The sequence below is a fragment of the Budorcas taxicolor genome, chromosome 2 (assembly GCF_023091745.1).
Source record: "Budorcas taxicolor isolate Tak-1 chromosome 2, Takin1.1, whole genome shotgun sequence".
NCBI classification, from domain to species: Eukaryota; Metazoa; Chordata; class Mammalia; order Artiodactyla; family Bovidae; genus Budorcas; species Budorcas taxicolor.
The window spans coordinates 67,110,783-67,136,955 of NC_068911.1; the positions used below are offsets into that span (position 1 = coordinate 67,110,783).

At 37.4% G+C, this 26,173-nt stretch overlaps 1 protein-coding gene across 1 annotated transcript in view; it reads left to right on the forward strand.

Moving 5' to 3' along the window:
- Positions 1-26,173, forward strand: part of SP3 (Sp3 transcription factor) — a 56,202-nt gene that overhangs the window by 4,009 nt on the left and 26,020 nt on the right. Inside the window, exon 5 of the mRNA XM_052652908.1 lies at positions 4,698-6,057. Within this exon, the coding sequence (XP_052508868.1) occupies positions 4,698-6,057 (1,360 nt within the window). The remainder of the gene's footprint in view (positions 1-4,697; positions 6,058-26,173) is intronic.

Here is a 26,173-nt window from a genome sequence, read left to right on the forward strand (position 1 = left end):
TTGTGTAGTTAGTGTTAGTAATCAAGAAATAGAAAAGGATGAATTTTATGAGGTATTAACTCATCCAGTTTACATTTGTGTGAACCTGTGAATTACTCATTTGCTCATTTGTTCTTTAGTATTAATAAGCTGTATAAGTAAGTGTTAGGAAAGACATTGCCTAAATTTTAGTTTAATTTGTAACGTTTCATTTATTACATAAATGTTCGTGAAATACAAAGTGAATAATAACATATAAAAAAGGTTATTTTGACACTTACTTCAAATAAGACTCACACTGTCATTGTAAGGAATTCATTGGGTAATCGATTTTATATTTGTAGTCTTTGTTCTTTACTGTTCCCTTTGAAGATTTTAAGAAACTTCAGTACTTGCTATAGAATGGTTCTTGTTTGCTTCCACCTTAGCTTCACACTTGTTTCCAGTTACTCTTTTCTTGCCTATTTCTGGCTTTTGTAAAGCCATTTGTGGGAACTGAGGGGTTATTAATCCTTTCCAAATGGGATGTAATAAGTATGAATTTTTTCTTTTTTCCTTTACACAGTTATTACCTGAAAAGATAAACCCTTGGATTTCCCCCTTCTCCACTATCCCCCCATTTTATGCCTGGTTGCAGTGGAGAATGCCCTTGTAATGAATCTGCTGTAGTAATGTCCCAGGGCTGCTCTTGGTTGTGGTCTTTTTTTTTAACCGTGTGATTATGTGTTTGTATACAGAGGGAAACTTGGACTACCTTCAATTACACCGTTTTAAATAATGCCAGTGTCCATGTTAATTGGTGTTTTGTCAGTAGGAATGTCAGAATTACTGAGAGAAGCACGCATTTTCTCTTAGGATGTGAGCTTAATGTGGAGGGTTATCTTGACCCCAGAACTCTTGCCTGGCTTGTGTGTGTTTATGTCTCTGTTTCGAGTAGCCTAACATCAGACATTCTCACAACTTTTTTTTTTGGTCTCAGATGTTCTAGTGTATTTATTTTGCTGTATACTACTGATGAAATTTCTGTTAAAAATGAATCATCTTTGTAGGCTTTGTGGTTTTGAAACATTTGGGGCATATTCTTTGTGGAGTTGATTTAAAACTGGTATAGAGTTTTTCATTGAAGACACTAATATCTCAAGATCAGTTTTATTGATCCATTTTTTCCTATCATTTTCTTTGCAATTACGTTAAAGTAAAATATTTTTATTTACTTAAAAAATATTTATTGATCTTTCTGCTAGGCGCAGTTGGATGTTTTTCAAATCTGTCCCATAATCATAGTCATCCTAAGGATACTTTAGGATTTTATAGTGCTTTACAGTTTATAAAGCTTAACACTTTCTTTAGACTCTTACGACCCTGCAAGGTAATATTTTTCCCATAAGGAAATTGAGTCCTGATCTAAATCACCTATAATTCTAGGTGATTGTAGAATAGCTAGGGCTAGAACCCCGTCTTGAAATTTTTCTTTCCTAGTGCAATATACTCCTTCCGTCTAAGCATTTGACGTCTTAGCTTAAATCATGAAAGTCTAGTATTTTTCTGTTTTCATGTTCATAAATATTTTTTACATGTGTTTTAACCTTAGGTTTACTCAAAAGTTCAGATACATCATTTTAGCCTTGGTTTGGGGACTTCCCTTTAATTAATGGCCTGCGTTGTTGGAAAAAGTACTGTAGTTAGTTTCTGGAGAAGGGGGTGATTGCATAGTATGTCATCTGAATAGTTGTGTTTATTTTCAAGGAATTTCTTGAACTAGGAAGCTGTTCACTGATGGTTTAATACCTGTTCTTACAAAGATTTTGTTAAAAGAAATACTCGGTGCCATAAATTTTAAGGATGAAAAGGGACAACATGCCAGTACAGTTGTCCCTCTTATTTGTGGGTTCTGAATCCTTGGAGGTCTGCCTGTTGTATCTCACTTTATGTAAGGGAATTGAGCATGGGGGATTTTGGTATCCACAGGGTCCTGGAACCAATCCCCCGTGGATACCTAGGGTTAGCAGTATTGTAAAATTAACTTATATGTGAGGTATCTTCTTTGATGTAAGTTGAAAAATGGTATATATAATGCTGGTCAGAAAAAATTCAAGTTCGATTCCCCCAAAGAATAACCTAAAGAAAATAAGAGTTGGATTTGAAACACCATACTTTAGATTTCGGTATGAATGTCTTTAGTTTAAAATGCCAAGAGACTAAAATGAAATGTAAATTGTTACTCTAATCCTGTGAAAGATGACTTAAGCTTGTAATTTCTATACCAGGTAGAATTTGAAGAATCATACATGACTTTAATGTCCACTGCTTCATTTCAACAATTTAAGTTTGATAGGTTTAAATGTTTGTGTTTAAAAGATAGACCATTATTCTTGTTCAAGCCTGGACATTTGTACCTGGTCCCATAGTTTCTGTGACTTTTTTGTCTTCAGCCTTTCAGTCTCCTTCACTCGGTCTTAGTTTACCTTTATAAAACACAGATCTGATTGTACCACCCACTCTCCTCAAAACCTTTTATAGCTTTCATTCACTATCTGTAGGATAAAGTCCAAGCTCCTAAGTATGATCTATGGAGCCATTTACTACAGGACCTGCTAAAAATGTCTAGTCCTGTTCCCCATTATTTTGTTCTATGAATGAGTCTTTTCTGAATTCTCTCTTCAACTCCAAACTATACATTTTTTTTTTTTAAGTTTCTTTTTGTCTGTGAGTTAATTAGTTCTATACCTTAATGCCTGTCTCTCTTCTTCCTAACTGCCTGCAGTGAAATCTTAAATTTTATTCACGATAACCTAAAAAATCTCTTCTGTGAAGGCTTGTCTTTTTTCATTTTTCTATTTCCCCAAAGTGTTTTGATCCTATGCATAGTGTACACCACTATTCACATAGTAGTATCATGTATGTGTATGTCTGGTTGGATAGATAGTGAATCACTTGAAGATAAAGATTGTATCTCATGGGCTTACTCATGGTTATTTCATCTTGGCAGATATGCTCAAATATTTGGAATTGAGTCATTAAACTGTGGTTCCTCCATTGAAATATACATTTCATCTGTGTGTGCACATGAAAATTAGGTAGTGAGTCTCTATAAAAAATTGAAAGGTCTTCTGGTTCTATAATATTTGTATTAAATATTGTGGAATGGTTTATTTTGAGAGAATACTATTTGTCTTCACCTGTTTTTAATGGTCACAGACCCTCCCCCCTCCCCCGCCAGCCCCTTTGAGAATATGAAGAAACTCTAGATACTGTCTCTCCACTCCCAGCCCTGTCTTCCAACTGAACTTTCTCAAAAAGTTGATATGCTGTTTTAGAGGATTCAGAGATCCTTTGAACCCCAGGCATGGATTGTACATTGAGAATTCTGGGTTAGGTATGTTCATGTTCTCATTGTTTAGTGATGTGTGGAGTTACAGGAAATCGCTTACAGATCTAGAAGGAAATGGGGTAGGGATGGCATTATTTTGATGGTGATTAAGTCATACAGGTCTCATTCCCTGTGTGTTTACCTTTGGTCTTAGTGAGAGATAAGTATGGTATAGAATTTAAGGGCATGGATTCTGGAGTTAGACTGACTTAGTTTTAAATCCTATTTTGGACATTTGATAGCTGTCTGATTTTGTCTCAATTTTGTCATCTGTGATATGGGGATAATCAAACTACCTCATAGGATACTTGTAAGCAATAGATTATATAATCTTACAAATTCCTATCATGGTACTTGGCATATAAAAGAACAGTTCAAATGTTAGATGTTACTGTTACTATTCCCTTAGAAATTTTACCCTTTGACATTAATATGTTGGGTTTTATTGCTTTGTACTTTCCTACATTGATATTTTTCTAGTCTTGTCTAATCCACAATAGAAATGATACTTGAAATTCTAGCAGATAACAGAATTGCAAAATATAATGGCTAGTATCCTACGCAAACTTAAAGAGAAATAGTAGGTGAAGTGTCAATCCTCCAGCTTTTAGATTCTAGAAAAACCTTTTAGATGGACTTACTTTGCAGTGTGGTCACAGGGCAATAACCTTTTCTCATTAAAAATTTTTAAGGTCTCATATATTTTTTTAGTAGTTCATGCAAAAGTAAAGAATTTGATGACTCACTGAAGGAATCACCCACATCCTGTGTTTACTCTGGAGTACCTTACTACATGCCATGAAAGAGTAGCTTTAATTGTTTGATTTAAAGTTGATAGCAGTAATATACAAACCTTATTTCTGATTCTAGGAACTGATGACACTGCTCTAATATGTTTCTTTTTTGTACACAAATATGATGCACCTGATTTAGTGATACGTTTTTAGTGGGTTTTATGCTTTTTGAACTCTCTTCCATGTTTGAGGTATATTTGGTTTGAGCCGTTCATAATCTTTTCTACCTATTTCTACTTTTATTTTTAACTGTATAGCATCAGAGAGATCATAGATGAGGGATTGGAAAATCAGTTTGTAGTCATAAAGTAAAGAATATTCTAATTGAACTTTTTTCCTTCTCAAATAGCCAGGGTTATCTTAGCAGTAACTAGCAAAAATTGAAAATGATAATTATCGTAGTTTATATAGTACTTCTGTATTTGAGCTCTGTTGTGTTACTAAGAGAACTTTTCAGGTGATAAGGGTTTTTATCATTTTTAAAGTTTTTTGAGAATTGGATTAAGTGTACTACAAATACATATCACATAACATTTTCTGTTTTCTTCATCCAGACAGGTGATTTGGCTTCTGCACAGTTAGGAGGAGCACCAAACCGATGGGAGGTTTTGTCAGCCACACCTACAACTATAAAAGATGAAGCTGGCAATCTAGTGCAGATTCCAAGTGCTGCTACTTCCAGTGGGCAGTATGTCCTTCCCCTTCAGAATTTGCAGAATCAGCAAATATTTTCAGTTGCACCAGGATCAGATTCATCAAATGGTACAGTGTCCAATGTTCAGTATCAAGTAATACCACAGATTCAGTCGTCAGATGGCCAGCAGGTTCAGATTGGTTTCACAGGCTCTTCAGATAATGGGGGTATAAATCAAGAAAGTGGTCAAATTCAGATCATTCCTGGCTCTAATCAAACCTTGCTTGCCTCTGGAACACCTCCTGCTAATATCCAGAATCTCATACCACAGACTGGTCAAGTCCAGGTTCAGGGAGTTGCAATTGGTGGTTCATCTTTTCCTGGCCAAACCCAAGTAGTTGCTAATGTGCCTCTTGGTCTTCCAGGAAATATTACCTTTGTACCAATCAATAGTGTCGATCTAGATTCTTTGGGACTCTCGGGCAGTTCTCAGACAATGACTGCAGGCATTAATGCTGATGGACATTTGATAAACACAGGACAAGCTATGGATAGTTCAGACAATTCAGAAAGGACTGGTGAGCGGGTTTCTCCTGATATTAATGAGACTAATACTGATACAGATTTATTTGTGCCAACATCTTCTTCATCACAGTTGCCTGTTACTATAGACAGTACAGGTATATTACAACAAAATACCAATAGCTTGACTACTACTAGTGGGCAAGTCCATTCTTCAGATCTTCAGGGAAATTATATCCAGTCGCCTGTTTCTGAAGAGACACAGGCTCAGAATATTCAGGTTTCTACAGCACAGCCTGTTGTACAGCATCTACAACTTCAAGAGTCTCAGCAGCCAACCAGTCAAGCCCAAATTGTGCAAGGTATTACACCACAGACAATCCATGGTGTGCAAGCCAGTGGTCAGAATATAACACAACAGGCTTTGCAAAATCTTCAGTTGCAGCTGAATCCTGGAACCTTTTTAATTCAGGCACAGACAGTGACCCCTTCTGGACAGATAACTTGGCAAACGTTTCAAGTACAAGGGGTTCAGAACTTGCAGAATTTGCAAATACAGAATACTGCTGCCCAACAGATAACTTTGACGCCTGTTCAGACACTCACGCTTGGTCAAGTTGCAGCAGGTGGAGCCTTGTCTTCAACTCCAGTTAGTCTAAGCACTGGTCAGTTGCCAAATCTACAGACAGTTACAGTAAACTCAATAGATTCTACTGGTATACAGCTACACCCAGGAGAGAATGCGGACAGTCCTGCAGGTGAGTCTTCTAAGTTGTGTTATGCCATAGATAAGTTCACCAGTGTGTTAATATGTAGGGAAATTTTTTCCTCTAAGTGTTTATCAGAATCTGGCTATCTTTAAAGATGATGATACATTTCCCTGTGTCTGTATAAAAAATCAACATCAAAATGTGTTCTGAATTGTTCTTCATTGAAAGATGATAGTTTTTGTAAGTCAAGGATTTATTTCTCTGATATGCCAGTTACATTTGTTTCTTGTCACTCTGTTTTATGTATTTTCTTAACATCTGATTGGTACTCTGAAGCATCACAGAATTTTTATTTGTCAGGTAAGGTGTCTTGGCTGTCTTTGGTGTGATGTCAATTATATGTTTTATGCTTTTTATTTGGTTGCGCAATCAGACTGGCATAGTGAAACTATGGTACTGGGAGTAGGTAGTGTTCATGCTGTCTTACTCACTAGCTAGCTGGGTGGTTGTGGCTAGGTTACTTTTACTCGTACAAACTCAGGTTTCTCAGCAGGTAGAATGTGCTTGTTGGACTGTGTAACTGTGTCTAGGGTACCTTGTAGACCTAAAACTCTTCGATTCTGTGATAATTTATTCTTACAAGTGTGAAGTAGTTCCTAAACATAGGTGTGCTAGATATGTTATAATTGATAGTAGGGGTAGAAATTTCAGAAGTGACCTCTTGTTTTGTAAGAATGAAATAATACAATTTGAAAAGAGACAGTATAATCATTACTTCAGTAATGTTATTTACTTAGTATTGTATTGAATGTTTTGTTGTGTACGAAGTTCTTTCTTTCACTCTTATTTTGTTGTTTTGATGCTTTCAAACTCAAGCTGGGAACTTGGATTTAATTTACTGAATTAATGGTATTACCCTCTTTCTTTAGAGAAGTTTGTGATATGTACACAGAAAATTATGTTTCCCAGGTGACTCAGTTGTTAAGAATTCACCTGCCAATGCAGGAGACCTGGGTTTGATCCCTGGTTTGGGAAGATCCCCTGGAGGAGGAAATGGCAACCCACTCCAGTATTCTTGCCTGGAGAATCCCACAGACAGAGGATCCTGACAGGCATCAGGTCACAGAGTTGGACGCAACTGAGCACACACATGCACACAGAAAATTGGCATTGTCCTGAAGTCTTGATGTGTTCTTAGGAAGCTTTTAATTGCATTTGAGCCTTCTGAAGCGGTGCTTTAAAGCTGCATTCTCAAAGTATGGTCTGTGGACCACTGAGGATTCCTGAGACCCTCTCAGAGGTCCTTGATGTCAAACTGCTTTTCATAATAATAGTAAAATTACTTGCCTTTTTTGTTGTGTTGACATTTTCACTGATAGTTGCTAAAACTGTTTTGTCTTAGCACAAATCAAAGCTGTGATGATAAACTGTAATAGTAGCAGTATTCTTTATGACCATCCACTTGGAGTTAACGAAAAATGCTAGTTTCGCTGAACAATAACCTTGATGAACACATCAAAAGAGTAATTTTCACTAAGTCTTGACCCTTGAATGCTGCATGTCCTTTTTAAAATAATAGCTTTATTGAAATATATTTCACATATTATAAAAGTCACTCTTTAAAGTATGCAATTTAGTGGTTTCTAATACAGGGACAGACTTGTCCAGCCATCACCAGTGTATAATTTTAGAGCATTTTCACCACCACCCCCAAATCCCTTCCCATTAGTAGTCACTCCACATTCCCCCATTCCCTGATCCCTCAGGAACCACTAATCTGCTTTCTGTCTCTTTGGATTTGCCGGTTCTATCTTACCAGTCGAATCATACGATACGTGGCTTTCTGTTTCTGACTTTCTGCATATTTTCAGGCTTCATCTGTGTTGTAGTCTTTACCAATACTTTGTTCCTTTTTGTGGTTGAATAATAAATATTCCATTGTAGGGATATACCACATTTTGTTCACTTATCCATTGATTGACGGCATGTCCATTTTTAGCTATCGAGAGAATGCTGCTATGAACATTGTGTACAGCTGTTTGATGTGGACATATGTTTGTTTCTTTTGGGTATATACTTAGGAGTGGAATTGCTAGATTGTATGTTTAACATTTTGAAGAACTACCAAAATGTTTTTCCAAAGTGACTGTATCATTTTACATTCTCACCAACAAAAGGGTTCCAGTTTTTCTACATCCCCAACACATCATTGTCCTCCTTTTTGATTTTAGACAATGGGTGTGAAGTGGTATCTCATTGTGTTTCTGGTTTGTAGTTCCTGCTGCATGTTTTTGTAATATTCTTTGTGATAAAATGGGAACTGTACTTTAATAAAGCACATACCAAAATAAGATGATTATATTTTAAAAAACGTATATATTGTTTTCACTTGAGCAGTCGTGTGAGTTGCAAGCTGAACTAGATGCTGTTCTCAGGAAACACAATACTTGAAAGACTGACAAACTGATTATTGAGTGATTCATGTATTTAAGTGACAGATATTTTCTAAAAAAATAAGTGAGCTTGTCCTTCAAAGGAAAAAAAAGACCTATTTGCTTCCAATGATAAAATTTGGACTTTCCAGTGAAAATAAGAATTTAAGAGAACTACTATGAACTTGATAATGTATTAATAATTGGATTCTTTTCTGATGAGATGGACAGTGTTATATTAATAAACAGGATTTTTTGAATATTGTATTGTAATGAAATATATTTGCAAGATCTTTATGATAGTTCAGTGAACCAGTGGTTTTCACATGACCAACTTATGTTACAAATCGTGCATGGGTGAAAGACTAACAAGAAGCATATGGAAAGTTTATCAATATGTTTTCAGATTCTACATTGCAGCTGATGTTTAAGAAACTATCACTAGTCAGATTTGGTATAGTATCAAAGAATACGCACGTTTGGCTGAAAGACTGTCAGATTACTTCTTCCTTTTCCAGCCATGTATCTTGATATCCTTCATATGCTTCAGCCGAAACCCCATACAGCTGCAGACTGCAGAAGAAAATATGAAACCCCAGTTGTCTTCTTTTAGCCTAGATGTTAAGGAGATTTGCAAAAATATGAAACATGGACTTTCATTAACTTCTCTATATATTTTGGGAAAATAGTTGTTTTTCACAAAATAGTAATTTGTGTTAACATGTAATGGAGTTATTGTTTTCAAATGAATTGAAACATTAAAATTTTCTCTTAATTTCTACTACAGTAAATATCAAAAAATGTATCATACATGAACAAAAGCTTTTTAGGGACCTTGGTAATATTTAAGAGTTTAGGAGGAGTCCTGAGACCAAAACGTTTGAAAATACTGGTAGAATGACAGACTCCTGAAGACATAGTTTTTAAAACCAATTTTTAAAGCTTCCACAAAGTTAAAATTATAGAGATCTGTACGTGTTAGAAAAACACCTCTAGAGAATTTATTTGTGATTTTGTGAATTTATATTGGTCATGAAATTAGATTGATATAAAGCAGTAAGTGCTCAGTAATTTATTTCCAAAATAGTATCAAAATAGCAACACTGTTTGAGTTAAATGCAAAATTGAATTTTTAAGATGGTGATTTAGTTGATTGAATGTTGGGCAAGGAAGAGTAAAATAAGCACTCCAGAAGGCCATTAAATTAGAATTTTCTCCCAATTTTAAAGGAATGAGAAAACAGAAGTTAAAGAGAATGATGATGGAAATGCTGCATAGTACATTGTAGCATATTTAAAAAGAAAAACCAAAAAATTGGAATTTGGGGATAATCTAGTAATAAAACTGTTCCTTGGTATACTGTCTTTTTAATTGACAGAAAACTTGTAAGAAACTTGTGTTTTCTTATGTGAATAATCAGTTTAAAAAAAAACTGTGTTAGAACATAGTATGGCCAGATGAACTGCTTAAATCTTTGATATCATTGGTTTGCATTTTATTTTTGTTTAGTATGGAAACCATGAAACACATTTCCCAAATAAAAGAAACCACACAGTTTGTTTTTTTTTTTAAACCAGGGTTCTGGAATTTAATCATCATCTTTTTTTTTTTTAAAGCTCCCCTTTAACAGAAATGACCTCTGTTCTGACCCGTTTTAAGATGTGAATCTGATTCAGGGCCCCTCCTCATGAGGGGTATGTTTAGTGCTCTTTACCCCTTAGAAACCAAACCCATTTTCCTTGCAACATAGAACTCGCTGGGCCCCAAGCTGCAACCCCAGTCATTCCTTTATTTCTATTCCTTGCCCACTGAGAAACGCATGCTGTTTTTGAAATTTAATTTTTACTCTGTCTACCATTTGCTATGTATATGAAACTGAATGAAAAGAGACAAAGTATGAATTTACTTTTGGAAATTGCCTTTCTAACATCTTTTCTAGTCAGAAAATGTCTGCCAAATTAAGCCAAGGCTTAATCCAGTTTCTCAGATTTGAGTCCTGTCAGATTTTGACTTACCCTTTAAGACTGAGTGTTACGTATGTTTTAAAATATTGTCAGAACTACACTGCTTGTACAGTTTCTTTAATTTTTTTTTTTTTGGTAGAGTGAAAATGTCCATTAAGTGTTTATGTCAGGAATTATGTCCTATTTAATTGTTTTTTGTTCAGTTCCTCAGTCGTGTCTGACTCTTTGCGACCCCATGGACTGCAGCACACCAGACTTCCCTTTCCTTTACCGTCTCCCAGAGTTTGCTCAAACTCATGTCCATTGAGTTGGTGATGCCATCCAACCATTTTGTCCTCTGCTGCCCCCTTCTCCTCTTACTCTCGATCTTTCCCAGCATCAGGGTCTTTTCTAATGAGTCGGCTCTTCACCTTGGGTGGCCAAAGTATTGGCGCTTTGGCATCAGTCCCCGATAAATCCTCAGTTGATTTCCTTGAGGATTAACTGGTTTGGTCTCCTTGCTGTCCATGGAACTCTCAAGAGTCTTCTCCAGCACCACAGTTCAAAGGCATCGATTTTTGGGTGCTCAGCCTTCTATATGGTCCACATCTCACATCTGTACATGACTACTGAGAAAACCATGGATTGACTATCTGGACATTTTTTGGCGAAGTGATATTTCTGCTTGCTAATATCTTGTCTGGGTTTGTCATAGCTTTTATTCCAGGGATCAAGTGTCTTTGAATTTCATGGCTGCAGTCACCATCTACAGTGATTTAGGAGCCCAAGAAAATAAAATCTGTCACTGTTTCTACTTTTTCCCCATCTGTTTGCCATGAAGTGATGGGACTGGATGCCATGATCTTAGTTTTTTAAATGTTGAGTTTCAAGCCAGTTTTTTCACTCTCCTCTTTCACCCTCATCAAAAGGCTCTTTAGTTCCTTTTCACTTTCTGCCTTTAGAGTGGTTTCTGCATATCTGAGGTTGTTGGTATTTACCCCAGAAATCTTGATTCTAGCTTTTGTTTCATCCAGCTGGACATTTCACATGATGTATTCTCTGTATAAGTTAAGTAAGCAGGGTGTCAGTATACAGCCTTGATGTACTCCTTTGCCAATTTTGAACCAGTCCATTGTTCCATGTCTGGTTCTTACTTGCTTCTTGGCCTGCATACAGATTTCTCAGGAGACAGGTAAGGTGGTCTGGTACTCCTCTTAAGAATTTTCCACAATTTGTTGTGATCCATACCATCAAAGGCTTTGGCATAGTCAGTGAAGCAAATGTAGATGTTTTTCTGGAAGTCTCTTGCTTTCTCTATGGTCCAATGAATGTTGTCAATTTGATCTCTGGTTCCTCTGCCTTTTCTAAACCCACTTGTACATTTGGAAGATTTTAATTCACATACTGCTGAAGCCTAACTTGAAGGATTTTGAGCATAACTTTACTAGCATATGAAATGAGCGCAATTGTATGGTAGGTTGAACATTCTTTGATGTTGACCTTTGGAATTGGAATGAAAACTGACCTTTTCCAGTCCTGTGGCTGCTACTGAGTTTTCCAAATTGGCTGACATACTGAGTGCAGCACTTTCACAGCATCATCTTTTAGGATTTGAAATAGCTCAGCTGGAATCCCATCACCTCCACTAGCTTTGTTTGTAGTGATGCTTCCTAAGGCACTTGACATTCCAGGATGTCTGGCTCTAGGTGAGTGACCACACCATCGTGGTTGAAAGTGAAGTCGCTCAGTCGTGTCCGACTCTTTGCGACCCCATGGACTGTAGCCTATCAGGTTCCTCCGTCCATGGGATTTTCCAGGCAAGAGTGCTGGAGTGGATTGCCATTTCCTTCTCCAGGGGATCTTCCCGACCCAGGAATTGAACCTGGGTCTCCTGCATTGCAGGCAGACACTTTACCATCTGAGCCACCAGGGAATTGTGGTTATATGGGTCATTAAGACCTTTCTTGTACAATTCTTCTGTGTATTCTTGCTACCTCTTTTTAATCTCTTCTTTTAGGTCTTTGCTGTTTCTGTCCTTTATTGTGCCCATCCTTGTGTGAAAATTTCCCTTCGTATCCCCAATTTTCTGGAGATTTCTAGTCTTTTCCATTCTATTGTTTTCCTGTATTTCTTTGCATTGATCACTGAGGAAGGCTTTCTTCTTGCTATTCTCTGAAATTCTGTATTCAGCTGAGTATATCTTTCCCTTTCTCCTTTGCGTTTCACTTCTTTTCTTAACTATTTGTGAGGCCACCTCAGAAAATCATTTTGCTTTCTTTCATTTCTTTTTCTTTGGGATGGTTTTGATCACCGTCTCCTGTACACTGTTACCATCCTCCATCCATAGTTCTTCAGGCACTCTATCTACCAGATCTAATTCCTTGAATCTATTCATCACCTCTACTGTATAATCATAAGGGATTTGGTTTAGGTCATACCTGAATGGCCTGTGGTTTTCCCAACTTTCTTCAGTTTAAGCCTGAATTTTGCAATAAAGAGCTCATGATATGAACCACAGCTCTAGGTCTTGTTTTTACTGACTGTATAGAGCTGCTCCATCTTTGGCTGCAGAAAATGGAATCAGTCTGATCTTGGTATTGACCATCTGGTGATGTCCATGTGTAGAGTTGTGTCTTGTGTTGTTGCAGGAGGGATATTTGCCATGACCAGTGTGTTCTCTTGACAAAACTCTACTTAGCCTTTGCCCTGCTTCATTTTGTACTCCAAGGACAGACTTGCCTGTTATTCCAGGTATCTCTTGACTTGTACTTTTGCAGTACAGTCACCTGTGATGAAAAGGACATCTCTTTTTGGTGTTAGTTTTAGAAGGTCCTGTAGGTCATCACAGAGATGTTCTGTTTCAGCTTTCTTTGGCATTAATGGTTGGGGCATAGACTTGGATTACTGTGATGTTGACTTGGAGAGGAACTGAGATCATTCTGTTGTTTTTTGAGATTGCACCCAACTATGGATTTTGGACTCTTCACTGTGAGGGCTACTCCATTTCTTCTATGGAATTCTTGCCCACAGTAGTTGATACAGTGGTCATCTGAATTAAATTCACCTACTCCCATCCATTTCAGTTCACTGATTGCTAAAATACTGATGTTCACTCTTGCCATCTCCTGCTTGACCATGTCCAGTTTACTTTGATTCATGAATGTAATATTGCAGGTTCCTATGCAGTATTGTTCTTTACAGCTTTAGACTTTACTTTTGCCACTAGACACATCCACAACTAAGGGTCATTTCCATTTTAGCCCAGCATCTTCATTCTTTTCTGGAGCCATTTCTCCACTCTTGCCCAGTAGCATATTGGATACCTGCCAACCTGGGGGGCTCATCTTCTGGTGTCATATATAATTTTGCCGCCTTTTCATACTATTTAGTACAGTTAAAAACACCCCACACGAGAAAAAGCTGAGAGTCAAATTCATTGCTTAAAACTAGTGGCTGGAGTAGGCTTCCTTTTTGTAGCAGTGAGCTAAAAGCAAAGTTGCAGGCTGTTACTCTAAAAGTCAAAGTGGCTCAGTCGTGTCCAACCCCGTGGACCATAGCCTGCCAGGCTTCTCCATCCATGGGATTTTCCAGGCAAGAATACTGCAGTTGGTTGCCATGCCCTCCTCCAGGGATCTTCCCAACTCAGGGACTGAGCCTGCATCCCTCACGTCTCCTGAATTGCAGGTGGATTCTTTACCCGCTGAGCCATCAGGGAAGGTCTGTTAGTCTAAGGTTCAGCTTAAATGAGGCTGTACACATTAGAGATGAGAAGAGGACATGGGGAATAGGAGGACCCTAGCACAGTCTTGTGATCAGTTTCTGAACCAATCTGAACCATTCAGCTATAAACTGGGTGTCTAGGTTTATGATATCCAGCACTATCTCTAAAGCCAATAAAAGACCTAAGTCTGCACTAGAGCTAGAAGGACTTGATGGAGACACTTGGAAGAATAGAGTTATAATGCATAGAGAAAAATTTTACTCAATATAAGTCTGAAACCAAAATTCCAGAGTAAGTGATGAAGGCAGAATCTATGACAGCCTGTAAAATCAACAATTAAGAGATGAATTCATGTCCAACTGAAGGAAGATAATTTAAAAATCTGAAAAGCTAAGTTGTCAGTGAGAAAAAGGAAGCTGTAGCATCTTAGGAAAAAAGTTGTGAAACAGAGAAGATAGATATGGAAAAAGCCAGTAATCCTAGAAAGGAGAAACATATTTCATTGATTCTAAGACGCATGATGTTTAACATTTTAACATTTCTGAGATCTTGAGTTTATCTTACCATGACACGTCAGTGTTTTAATTTATAGTACTTTTTATTTTTTACTGGTAGTAGAATGTGTTCTTTGTTGTTCAGTTGCTCAGTCGTGTCTGACTCTGCAACCCCATGGACTGCAGCACACTAGGCTTCCCTGTCCTTCACCATCTCCCAGAGCTTGCTCAAATTCATATCCATTGAGTAGGCGATGCCATGCAACCATCTTGTCCTTTGTCATCCTGTTCTCCTGCCTTCAATCTTTCCCAGCATCAGGGTCTTTCCTAATGAATCGGCTCCTCACATTAGGTGGCCAAAGTATTGGAGCTTTAGCATCAGTCCTTCCAATGAATATTCAGGCTTGATTTCCTTTAGGATTGACTGGTTTGATTTCCTTGCAGTCCAAGGGGCTCTCAAAGAGTCTTCTCCAACACCACAGTTCAAAGCATCAATTCTTCGGCACTCAGCCTTCTTTTTATGGTGGGGAAAAACCATAGCTTTGACTAGACGGACCTTTGTTTGCAAAGTAATGTCTCTGCTATTTAATATGCTGTCTAGGTTGGTCATAACTTTTCTTCAAAGGAGCAAGCGTCTTTTAATTTCATGGCTGTAGTCACTATCTGCAGTGATTTTGGAGCCCAGAAAATAAAGTCTGTCACTGTTTCCCCGTCTATTTGCCATGAAGTGATGGGACCGCATGCCATGATCTTAGTTTTCTGAATGTTGAGTTTTAAGTCAGCTTTTTCACTCCTCTTTCGCTTCCATCAAGAGGCTCTTTAGTTCTTCGCTTTCTGCCATAAGGGTGGTATCATCTGTATCTGAAGTTATTGATATTTCTCCCGGCAGTCTTGATTCCAGCTTGTGCTCCATCCAGAATAGCATTTCTCATGATGTACTCTGCACATAAGTTAAATAAGCAGGGTGACAATATACAGCTTTGATGTACTCGTTTCCCAATTGGAACCAGTCCGTTTTTCCATGTCCAGTTCTAACTGTTGCTTCTTGGCCTACATACAGGTTTCTTAGGAGGGTCAGGTGGTCTGGTATTCCCATCTCTTGAAGAGTTTTTGGCAGATTGTTGTGATCCACAGTTAAGGCTTTAGCATAGTCAGTGCTTATTAGCATTGTCTTAATGAAATAGAAAAATTTGGGGAGACAAACAGGAGAACCTTGAGGCTGGACATAGGAAAAAATGAGTGAATAGTAGTGTACTAAGACATTTACCCAGAGCTTAGAGATAATGAAGAGGTAGTTAAAGAGAATTGAAAGATTGAGAGTCATCACCGTAAGAGTTTCAGAAAAATAGAATAGAGTGAATGACAAGAGAAGCCATATTTGATAAGCAGTGGCTGAGAATCTTGTGTTGGAGATAGTTTACAGATGAAAAATTTTCAAATATTAAGAAAGGTAAAAAATAAGTGCACTCGTGTTGAAATTATGGGGAGAGATGATCTTAAATTTTAAGAGAAGTCAGATTGCTATCAAAGAAGTTACAGACGTACAATCTTCTCATCAGCCACACATAGCAGAAGATCGTGTAGTAATATGGTATGAGAAAAAAACTGGCAGCCAAGTATTCTACATGCAGTTAAAATCCTGCTTAAGAGTTAGAATATAATGATGTTTGAAATAATCAAGCACTGAGAGTTTATTATTCAAAGACCCTCATAAAACTAACTACTGAAGAGTTAAGTAGAAAAATAGATCCAGAGAAAATGAGGGCATAATAGTGATTAAAGTGGGTAAAAAATTAATAATGACTAAAATACTAGTAACTTTAAAAGTTAACAGAAAAATTCAAAGATACATAAAAGCAGAGAAATGTATTATGAACCTTAATGTAACTATCTCCCAGCTTGAACAGTTATCAACATTCTGCCATTCTTTCCTGTTTCCACTGTGTAAACTTTTGCTTGAGTATTTTAAAGTAAACTCCAGACAGTGTATAACTTTACCCAAAGTATTAATAAAATGATTTGCAGTGTGTGGTCTCGGAGTCCCCAAGACCCTTTTCATAGGTATCTGTGAGGTCAAAGTTATTTTATTAATAATAGCAAGATGCTATTTGCTTATTTCACTTTGATCTCACAAGTGATATACAGTGGAGTATTTCAAAGGCTGTATGATATGTGATAACAGCAGATTCAGCACAGAAGCAGATATAAAGATCTAGCTGTTTGTTTTTTTTAATTGAAGTATAGTTGATTTACAATATTAGTTTCAGGTGTACAGCAGAGCAATTCAGTTACATATATATAACAATGCATACACACACATGAATATATCTTTTTTCAGATTCTTTTCCCTTATAGGTTATTACAGGATATTAAATATAGTTTCCTGTGCTATGCAGTAGGTCCTTGTTTATTTTGTATATAGCAGTGTGTATCTATTAATCCCAAACTCCTAATTTATCCCTTCCCTCTCATTTCCCATTAAGTAGTAACCATAAATTTGTTTTCTATGTGAGTCTATTTCTGTTTTGTAAATACATTAATTTGTATCAGTGATATCATATATTTGTCTTTCTCTGACTTATTATACTTAGTATTATCTAGCTATTTTCTAAAGGCCAGATATTAAAGATAATTGCAAGAAAGGCAAACTAGCCTAATTTTGAGAATTATGTGTTGGTTTCTGGCTGCTCTGGGTCCTCACTGCTGCCCGGTGGTGAGCGAGGGCTGCTCTTCACTGCAGTGCGTGGGCTTCTCATCGAGGTGGCTTGTCTTGTTGCGGAGCATGTGCTCTGGGGCTGTGCACAGTGGCTGTGGCTCCCAGGCTCTACAGCAGAGGCTCAGAAGTTGTAGCACACAAATCTAGTTGCTCTGGGGCGCTTAGGGTCTTCCTGGACAAGGGATTGAACCTGTGTCTCCTGCATTGGCAGTCGGATTCTTTACCACTGAGCCACCAGGGAAACCCTATTCTGATTTGTTTTAAAAAAATATATTTCCCATAAGAAGATGTTACTTATGCTAACACCAATGAGTTTGTTAACTTTAAAATTAATTAATAAACCTTTTAAATGTTCCCGGTTCTGATTTCTAATATGGTAAATATTGAGATAAACAAAGACCCTTTGAAATCTTCAAATTTTTAAAAAATGAATCTTTCCCATTTTTATAAAGATATAATTTACATACAGTAAAATTCACCGTAAAATTTTAGTGCACAGTCACGCAGTTTCATAGTGCATAGTTAAACGCAGTTTCGGTAACTGTACATGGTTGTGTAAACACCACCATAATTAAGGTATAGTATCATTTTGTCTCCCCTCCCTGTTCCAGTATGCCACTTCATAGTCAGTCATTCTCTTTCACCCTCTGGTAAATAGGTGTAACTTACATAAACAAAAACTCCTTAAAGTTTTCAGTAATTTTTAAGACTTAAAGTTTGGAGACTGCTGCGCTAATGAATAAGAATTCTAAGAAACATAACCATAGTACCGTTATATGCAGTACCCTAAATTGATAGTAACCCTTTAAGTATTTAAGTAAATAAATAATATTTGGGCAATATCCTTGCAATGTTTAGTTTTCCTCAAATGATTAAAAATATCTTTCTAGAATTGATCAAATTAGGATTCAGATAAGGCCTGTGTCTTCAACTGGTTTATGTGCCTCCAAGTCTCAGCTTTTCCTCATTGTCATTTGGATTCATTATTTCATTAAGATTTGCAAAATAGTGATTTTTCTAATTTCCTCAGTACATTTGTGTTAAGCTGTGATTCTTTTTTCTGAACACAGTCTTCTCTTGTTGGCTGTTTGGTTACCCCCAAAGCACGGTTTGTACAAGAAAGGCAGGATAAGCTGTTAAATCCATTCCTTTCATTTGTCTATTTTCAGAATGGGTTGGTGTCTTAGCGGCCATCAAAGGTTCTCTTTATTTTTTTAGTATATCATTATGAACTCATTTTTAAAATCAATTGTATTTTAATACATGGTATTCATTATTCTTGGTAGTTCATGCTTATTTATATCGTTAAGAAATGGAACGCTAGTCCTAAAACAAAATAGGGGTGTGGGACTTGTAGGGGTTGGTTCCTGGTTAAAGATTCTTGTCATTTTTAGGAGGGTCATCTTTATAGAGAATAATTTTAGTCTTTTTACATCTATATATAATTTGGATATAAGTATCAAGAGATCAGAAATGCAGTTATATATGTATATTTCTAAATTTCTGTATATTTCTAAATTAAGAATATTTTTTTAGAGTAGTTTTAGATTCATAGCAACACTGAAGAGAAGGTACAGAGACTTTGCATGTACCTTCTGTTCCTACACATGCATAGCCTCCTCCATCACTGACATCTTTCACCGTAGAGGTACGTTTTTAAAATATGAAAACATTGGATGGTTTTATGTTTTAAAACGATCACTGGCAGATCCTGTGGCCAATGGGGATGGTGGTTTGAGGTTGGAATGGCTAGTAACGACAAGGCTGCTGCTGCTAAGTCGCTTCAGTCGTGTCCGACTCTGTGGACCCCATAGACGACTGCCCACCAGGCTCCCCTGTCCCTGGGATTCTCCAGGCAAGAACACTGGAGTGGGTCACCATTTCCTTCTCCAATGCATGAAAGTGAAAAGTGAAAGTGAAGTCGCTCAGTCATGTCTGACTCTTAGTGACCCCATGGACTGCAGCCTATCAGGCTCCTCTGCCCATGGGATTTTCCAGGCAAGAGTACTGGAGTGGGGTGCCATCGCCTTTTCCAAAGGATAAGGCTAGTGCAGTAATATAGGCAAAAGGAGATAATGAATTTGGCTAGGCTAGTAATAAGAAAAGTCTGGAGAAGGGTGGGGTGAAGGGAGAATGAAGAGTTCTGTTGCGGCTTTGTTATGTTTGAAATACCTATTAGATTCCAAGTGATTGGTTCAAGTAAGCAGTTGTTTATCAGAATCTGGAACTCAGATTGGGCTGGAGAAAAGTTCGGGGAGCTATTAATGTAGATAGAAGCGACTAGATGAAAAAATTTGGGACATAGATTTTTAACATTTGGCTGCATAGTAGACTCTCACAGGGAATTAAAAATGCAATCAACTTGTGTTCACCCTCTTCCCAAATCTTAATTTAATTACTCTGTTAGGTTTAGAAAAGATGTACTGTGAAGAAGGCTGAGTGCCGAAGAATTGATGAGTTTGAACTGTGGTGTTGGAGAAGACTCTTGAGAGTCCCTTGGACTTCCAAGGAGATACAACCAGTCCATTCTGAAGGAGATCAGCCCTGGGTGATTTCTTTGGAAGGAATGATGCTAAAGCTGAAGCTCCAGTACTTTGGCCACCTCATGCAAAGAGTTGACTCATTGGAAAAGACTCTGATGCTGGGAGGGATTGGGGGCACGAGGAGAAGGGGACGACAGAGGATGAGATGGCTGGATGGCATCACCGACTTGATGGACATGAGTTTGGGTAAACTCCGGGAGTTGGTGATGGACAGGGAGGCCTGGTGTGCTGCGATTCTTGGGGTCGCAAACAGTGTGACACAGCTGAACAACTAAACTGAGAAGGTAAAAGCCAAGCTTAAAAAATTTTAGCACAGAGCTGGAAATTATAATGAAAATGGCATGGCAGATTTGTAAAAGAACCAAACATAAATTTAGGAACTGAAACTTGAAATGACCAAAATTGAGGGAAATCCTTGGCTGAATCCTAGGACATTTTCAACATTTAGAGGATTAGAAGTAGAGGAGAAACCAGTAAGGCGAACAGAAGGCAGAAGGCACTTCCAGCAGAGTGCAGTATCCTGGAAGCCAAGTGAATGAACCACTTAAAGGAGCAGTTCTTAACTTTTCAGATATTGTGGAGATAAGATAAAAGATAAGATAAAAGAATTGGAGTCTGGTTGTTGGTAACAGGTGGTTTCAGTGGAGTGTTAGGAAGAAAGGCCTAGATAGAGTGATTTAATTAAAAGGAAGTGAAGGGAAGAGGGAGTAGCAACAGTAATTACAAACAAATATTTTAAATGTTTTTTTTTTTTTTTCCTGTTAAGATAAATGTTGAAATAGGACACAGTAGTTGGAGGTGGGCTTGAGATCAGGGTGGGTTTTTTGGGAATGTCTCAGTAAAGAGTAAGAAATTGATGACTCAGGAAGAAGGTATAATAGAGGAAGATTATTTAAGAAGGCAAGCAAGATGAAATACAGGACACAGGTATAGAGATTGGCCACATGTTAAGATTGGGAATAATCATATGGAACAGTTGTTTGGAAGATAAGATAATTCTTGTTGGATTGCTTCTAATTTCCTTTTGAAATAAGATGAGGTGGTTGAGGACAGGTGTTAGAAATGTTAAGAAGGAGAAAGGCATGAAATGGTCATCTGAGAGAACTGGGAAGCAAGGGGTTCCTGGGTGCTTTCTTGAGTAATTAGTACCATTGTTTTCTTGCTCCTGTTACCTTTAGTTGCTTGCATGCAGGTGCAGGGTTAACTCTTTATCTGTTTCCTGGTAGAAAGTTCCAAGTCCTTTTGGTTTTATCTCTGCCATGTTTTTGTGATTGTTTTCCTTCCTGTCTGTTTTCGTTTTACTAGTCTGGCTTTTACTGTTCTCCTGTGCTGTTAAAATAGTTAATTTGTTTTTCATTCCTCTAATCTTTCCTCTCTCTAGTACATTGAAAATTCTTTTTTGGAAAATTTATTTCTTGGATAATAAGTAATACCTTCACAAGACATACATTCAGGAAATATATTAAAGGGTGATTTAAAGATCTTTCCCTCCTTATCTTAACCCTCCGGTTCTTCTCCCTAGAGCTAGCCACTGTTACCAGGTTTGTTTGTTTGTTTAACTGTATGGAATATCTGATAGAAGGATACGTTTACAAACACTACCATACCTATATATTCTCTAATAGAGCTATCTCATTCTTTGCAGTTGCAGTAACAGTATTCTGTTGAACAGGTATCTTGTCATTTAATAATATCCTTACTGATGTGTATTCATTTTCTATCTTACTTCAAATTATACTGCAGTGATTATCCTTATACACATATCTTTCCCCATTAGGGAATATATGTGTATCTGCAGAATAGATACGTATCTGGTGATTATATGCATTTTTAATTTTGGAAGATACTGGACATCATTTCAGCATATCCTTTACATCAGTTATCTTCCCTAAACATAGGTCATGTTGTTGCCTGCTATAAAATCTTCACTGACCCTTCCGTTGCCTTTTGTTTATTTTTTATTTCATCTGTATTTAGGTATAATTGACATGTAAATTGTATTCCATTGCCTTTAAAATGAGGCTTATTGAGCCTATGAGTGAGTTAAAGTTGCTCAATTGTGTCTGACTCTGCAACACCATGGACTATATACAGTCCATGAAATTCTCCAGGCCAGAAATACTGGAGTGGGTAGCCTTTTCCTTCTCTAGGGGTCGAACCCAGGTTGAACCCAGGTCTCTTGCATTGCAGGCGGATTCTTTACCAGCTGAGCCCCCAGGGAAGCCCAAGAATACTGGGATGGGTAGCCTGTCCCTTCTCCAGTGGATCTTCCTGACCCAGGAATCGAACCAAGGTCCCCTGCATTGCAGGTCGATTCTTGACCAGCTGAGCTCTCAGGGAAGCCCTTATTGAGTCTAGCACCACGTATAGACTTCCTGCTCTGTCCAGTGGTGGGCATACAAGGATGAATAAGATACTTCTTTATACCAGAATTGTTCATACTCTAAAGGTTAGCCTGGGCATTCTCAAATCTCCATATTGTCGATAGTTTAGACCTAGTAATCCTTTACTGTGGGGGCTGTCCTCTCCATTGTATCCATTGTTCTCTCCATTGTTTGGCAGTGTCTCACTGGGCGCCAGTTGCACCCCTAGCCCTTCATTTGTGACGATAAAAATGACTTCAGACATTGCCAGATGTCTTCCAAAGGACAAAATTTCCTCTCTTTTTTTTGAGTACCATTGGGTTAGGCGGTCAGGTAAAAGATTCTTATGTAATGTGGTAAATGGTATACTAATGTTGAACCACATTTAGGAACAGAATAGAGGAATAACCTTTGAGTTGACGTCTTATGAGGCTTAGCTCAGATACTACCTCGTCCCATAGTCTTTCCTGATTCCTTTAAATTACTACTTTTTTAAATAGCATGTATTTCTTTTGTTGTGTTTTGTAGTTAGCATTTGTCTTCTTTTGGACTTCAGCGATTATTTCTTATTCATCTTTCCATCTCGGTGCTTTTTTTTGGAGAATAAATGAAATATGAGTAATAGGTACAGAATAAACATAGGTTGGTGTGGTAACATGATGTGAATTTTACCTGTTTCTGAAATAATTAACTTTGTTCAGTTGTGTGAAATATTTGGTACTTGTTTATTGTATACTACTACCAGTTGTATAATTATGTTAAATATGTAGCTTTTTAAAGACTCGTGACATTGAGAATTATGTTTCAGAAATGAATCTTTGAATCTGTGGGGGGGAAAAAAGAAGCAAAAGGAATTTTGATTTAGTCTTGTCTGCATATGAGGAAATTTAAAAGAATTAAAGTTCAGAGGAGTCTAATATCAAAGAGGGTTTTGACAGGGAAGATTTAATGGAAAAGTGAGAGCTTCAGAAGATGAATATAGATTTGTATAGGTAGAAACATGAGGGGAAGATGTGTTTTACAAGGCAAAAAGGCGTGTAAGCGAACATAGAGGCAGCTTACCCAGAAGACAATTTAATAGCCCAGCACTTTCCCCCCCAAAATGACTTATGAAGATATTAATGGGGACTTCCCTGGTGGCTGAATGGTAGAATCTTCCTGCCAATGCAGGAGATGTGGGTTCAATCCCTGGGTCGGAAAGATCCCCTGGAGAAGAAAATGGCAACCCACTTCTGTATCCTTGCCTGGAAAATCCTGCGGACAGAGTAGCCTGGCAGGGCTTCAGTCTCTGGGGTCACAGAAGAGTCAGACATGAACTTAGGGACTAAACAACAAAAGATACCAAATGGGGATTATTAAATAGGTTATGAACATTCTCATTAGCATAGTGGAAAATAAACCTGTCTAAGGAAAGGAAGCAGAGCTTCCCTGGTGGCTCAGCTGGTAAAGCATCTGCCTACAGTGTGGGATTCCTGGGTCGGGAAGATCCCCTGGAAAAGGAAATGGCACTCCACTCCAGCACTCTTGCCTGGAAAATCCCATGGACGGAGGAGCCTGATAGGCTACAGTCCTTGGGGTTGCAAAGAGTCAGACACGACTGAGTGACTTCACTTTCACTTTCAAGGACAGGAAGCAGCTTCCTTTTTCAATTATACATATCTGGAGTTGAGCATTTCATTGGGTGGATTGTGAGACACACTTTGGGAAGCGCTGTAACAGTGTAGATAGAAGGCTTCAATGGTGTTGGGGACTAGAAACTGATAGGGCTCATTCTGGTAAGAGTAGAAGCTCTGAGTACTGTTGGTGAGGATTTTAATATTTTTAACTTAAGCCCTCAAAGGTTTTAAAACAAATAACACGAATAAATGCAACCCTTGGAAAATATACTTCAGGAATAGATTGGAATGGGAGGAAACTGGCACTGAAGATGATAGGAATAGTAGGAAGCTATTTCAGTTATATGAGAATAAAGTAATGAGGTAAAAAATGCTAGACATTTCAAAAGACGAATCTACAGGATTTAGTGATAAGCTAGTGGGAATAAAAGCTGAGTCCTTTATTTTAAAAATATCATGTCATTGGCAGAGTTGGGAAGGGAAACTGATCTGGGGGAGGAAAAGGATACCAGTTTTAATGGATTGAATTTGTGGTGCTAGGTTGATAAGACTTTTGGTAGTAGAGAGAGAGGGCTGAGCTCAGGACAGAGGACTGGAATTCTGTAGAACAGAGGTGAAGACATGAAGTCATAAGTAGGTAAAACGAATGAGAAAGTTACAAAAGAAGATTTATGGGAGACTTTTGGGGATGGAGACTACAAATTAATAAAGTACTCTGTTAGCATCAATAAAAAATACAGAAAAATGTATATAACTTATGCCATTCTAAGATATTCTTACAGGTAATAGTTTTAGTGCAGAAGTGGAGTTCTTTGAGTAGCGTGAAAACAGATATTTCTGTCTTCTGATGGCTGGCAACAGAAAGTTTAATTTGGAATCAGTGTAGTTTTGGGTTGGTTTGATGGGTTGCGACTTGGCTTTGTCTTACTATTTTCTCAGAAAATCATCTACATTGATTATCAGTTTGAGATATTATCCCTTGTGCTTTATTTAAATGCTTATTTTATCCTGAATCACAATAAGAATACCCAACTTCAAAGATTTTGTAGGGAGCTATTTTAATGGTTATATGAAACCAATCCACATGTATACCAGCACACATTTATTCCCTAACCAAAATTTCCTGTGTTATTTACAGTAGTCCCTCCTTGTGATGTTCTGTTGCTTACCATTTTTATCTCATTGGGATACCCTTTAATTCCTAAAACTTCATGCCATCCAGCCAGTATATTGGGCCCTCTAATAGGCTAAAATTCTTTCTTTGGATGCTTAAGTGAACATAAAATAGAGTGTAAGCATTTATTTTTAGAAGAAAGGGGTTTTAGCCTTAGACCTGTGAAAGTAAAGCTTTAAGGTTTGAAATAATGCCTTTGTTTTGGATGAATAAATAGGCAATTGATTGTTCTGTTATAGTGTTAAATGACAGAAGGTTAACTTCTACAGGTGATAAGGAAATCTTTTTGAAAAAAGTAGTAAAATTATCTTTAGTCTTGATTAATGTTATATACCTCTCTTTTATCCACTTTAGAGGAATAAATATGGCATTTTCTCTTCCATTTAATTTTTCTTCACCTTGTTTCAGTGGCAGTAGTCACTTGAAAATAATTGATAAGAGAAGTTAAAGAGGATTTGAAGTACTTTTTTACCAAAATGAAGTAAAAGAAATAGTATTTGAGCTCTAGTCATATCTTTTTGATTGCCTTAACCGAATCTCCAGAAACTCTGTTGAGAAAGTTACGTTTAATGGCAAAGAAACTGCATTTGTCCTAGAGTTCTGTTTTAACTAGCTAGCTAGTAGTAGTAGTTTACTGCTTTATTTGCTTTTTGAAGTAGGTGTCTATTGGGAAAAAAGGAAAATTTAAAAGATATAATTCCTTGATGATATAATTTGGAAGTTTTAAATTGTGACTTAAAAAAATTGGATATGATAGTCATTAGAGTTATATCCACCTAATATTTCTGGTTTTCTTTCTGGGCACAACCAAGTTGGGTGCAGCTGTGTATGTAGCTTGCTTTGGTCAATGAAATATGCCATACTGCCTGTTCTCCCAGTCTTGATCCGTAAGTCAGGAAAGCACGCGGTGCGCTCTTGGCTAAATTATGGTGGACATGAATAAAAAATAAGCCTTTGTGTTAAGCCACTGATTTCAGGGGCTGCTTGCTACTGCAGTTTTATTTTGCCCTGCATGGTCTAATATTGGTAGCCACCAGCTCCATGATACTGTTAAGCACTTGAAATGTGGCTAGACTGGTTTGGATGTGATTAAATGTAAAAATACAACTGGATTTTAAAGGTTTGGTATGAAAAGGATGTAAAATATCTCAATAATTTCTAT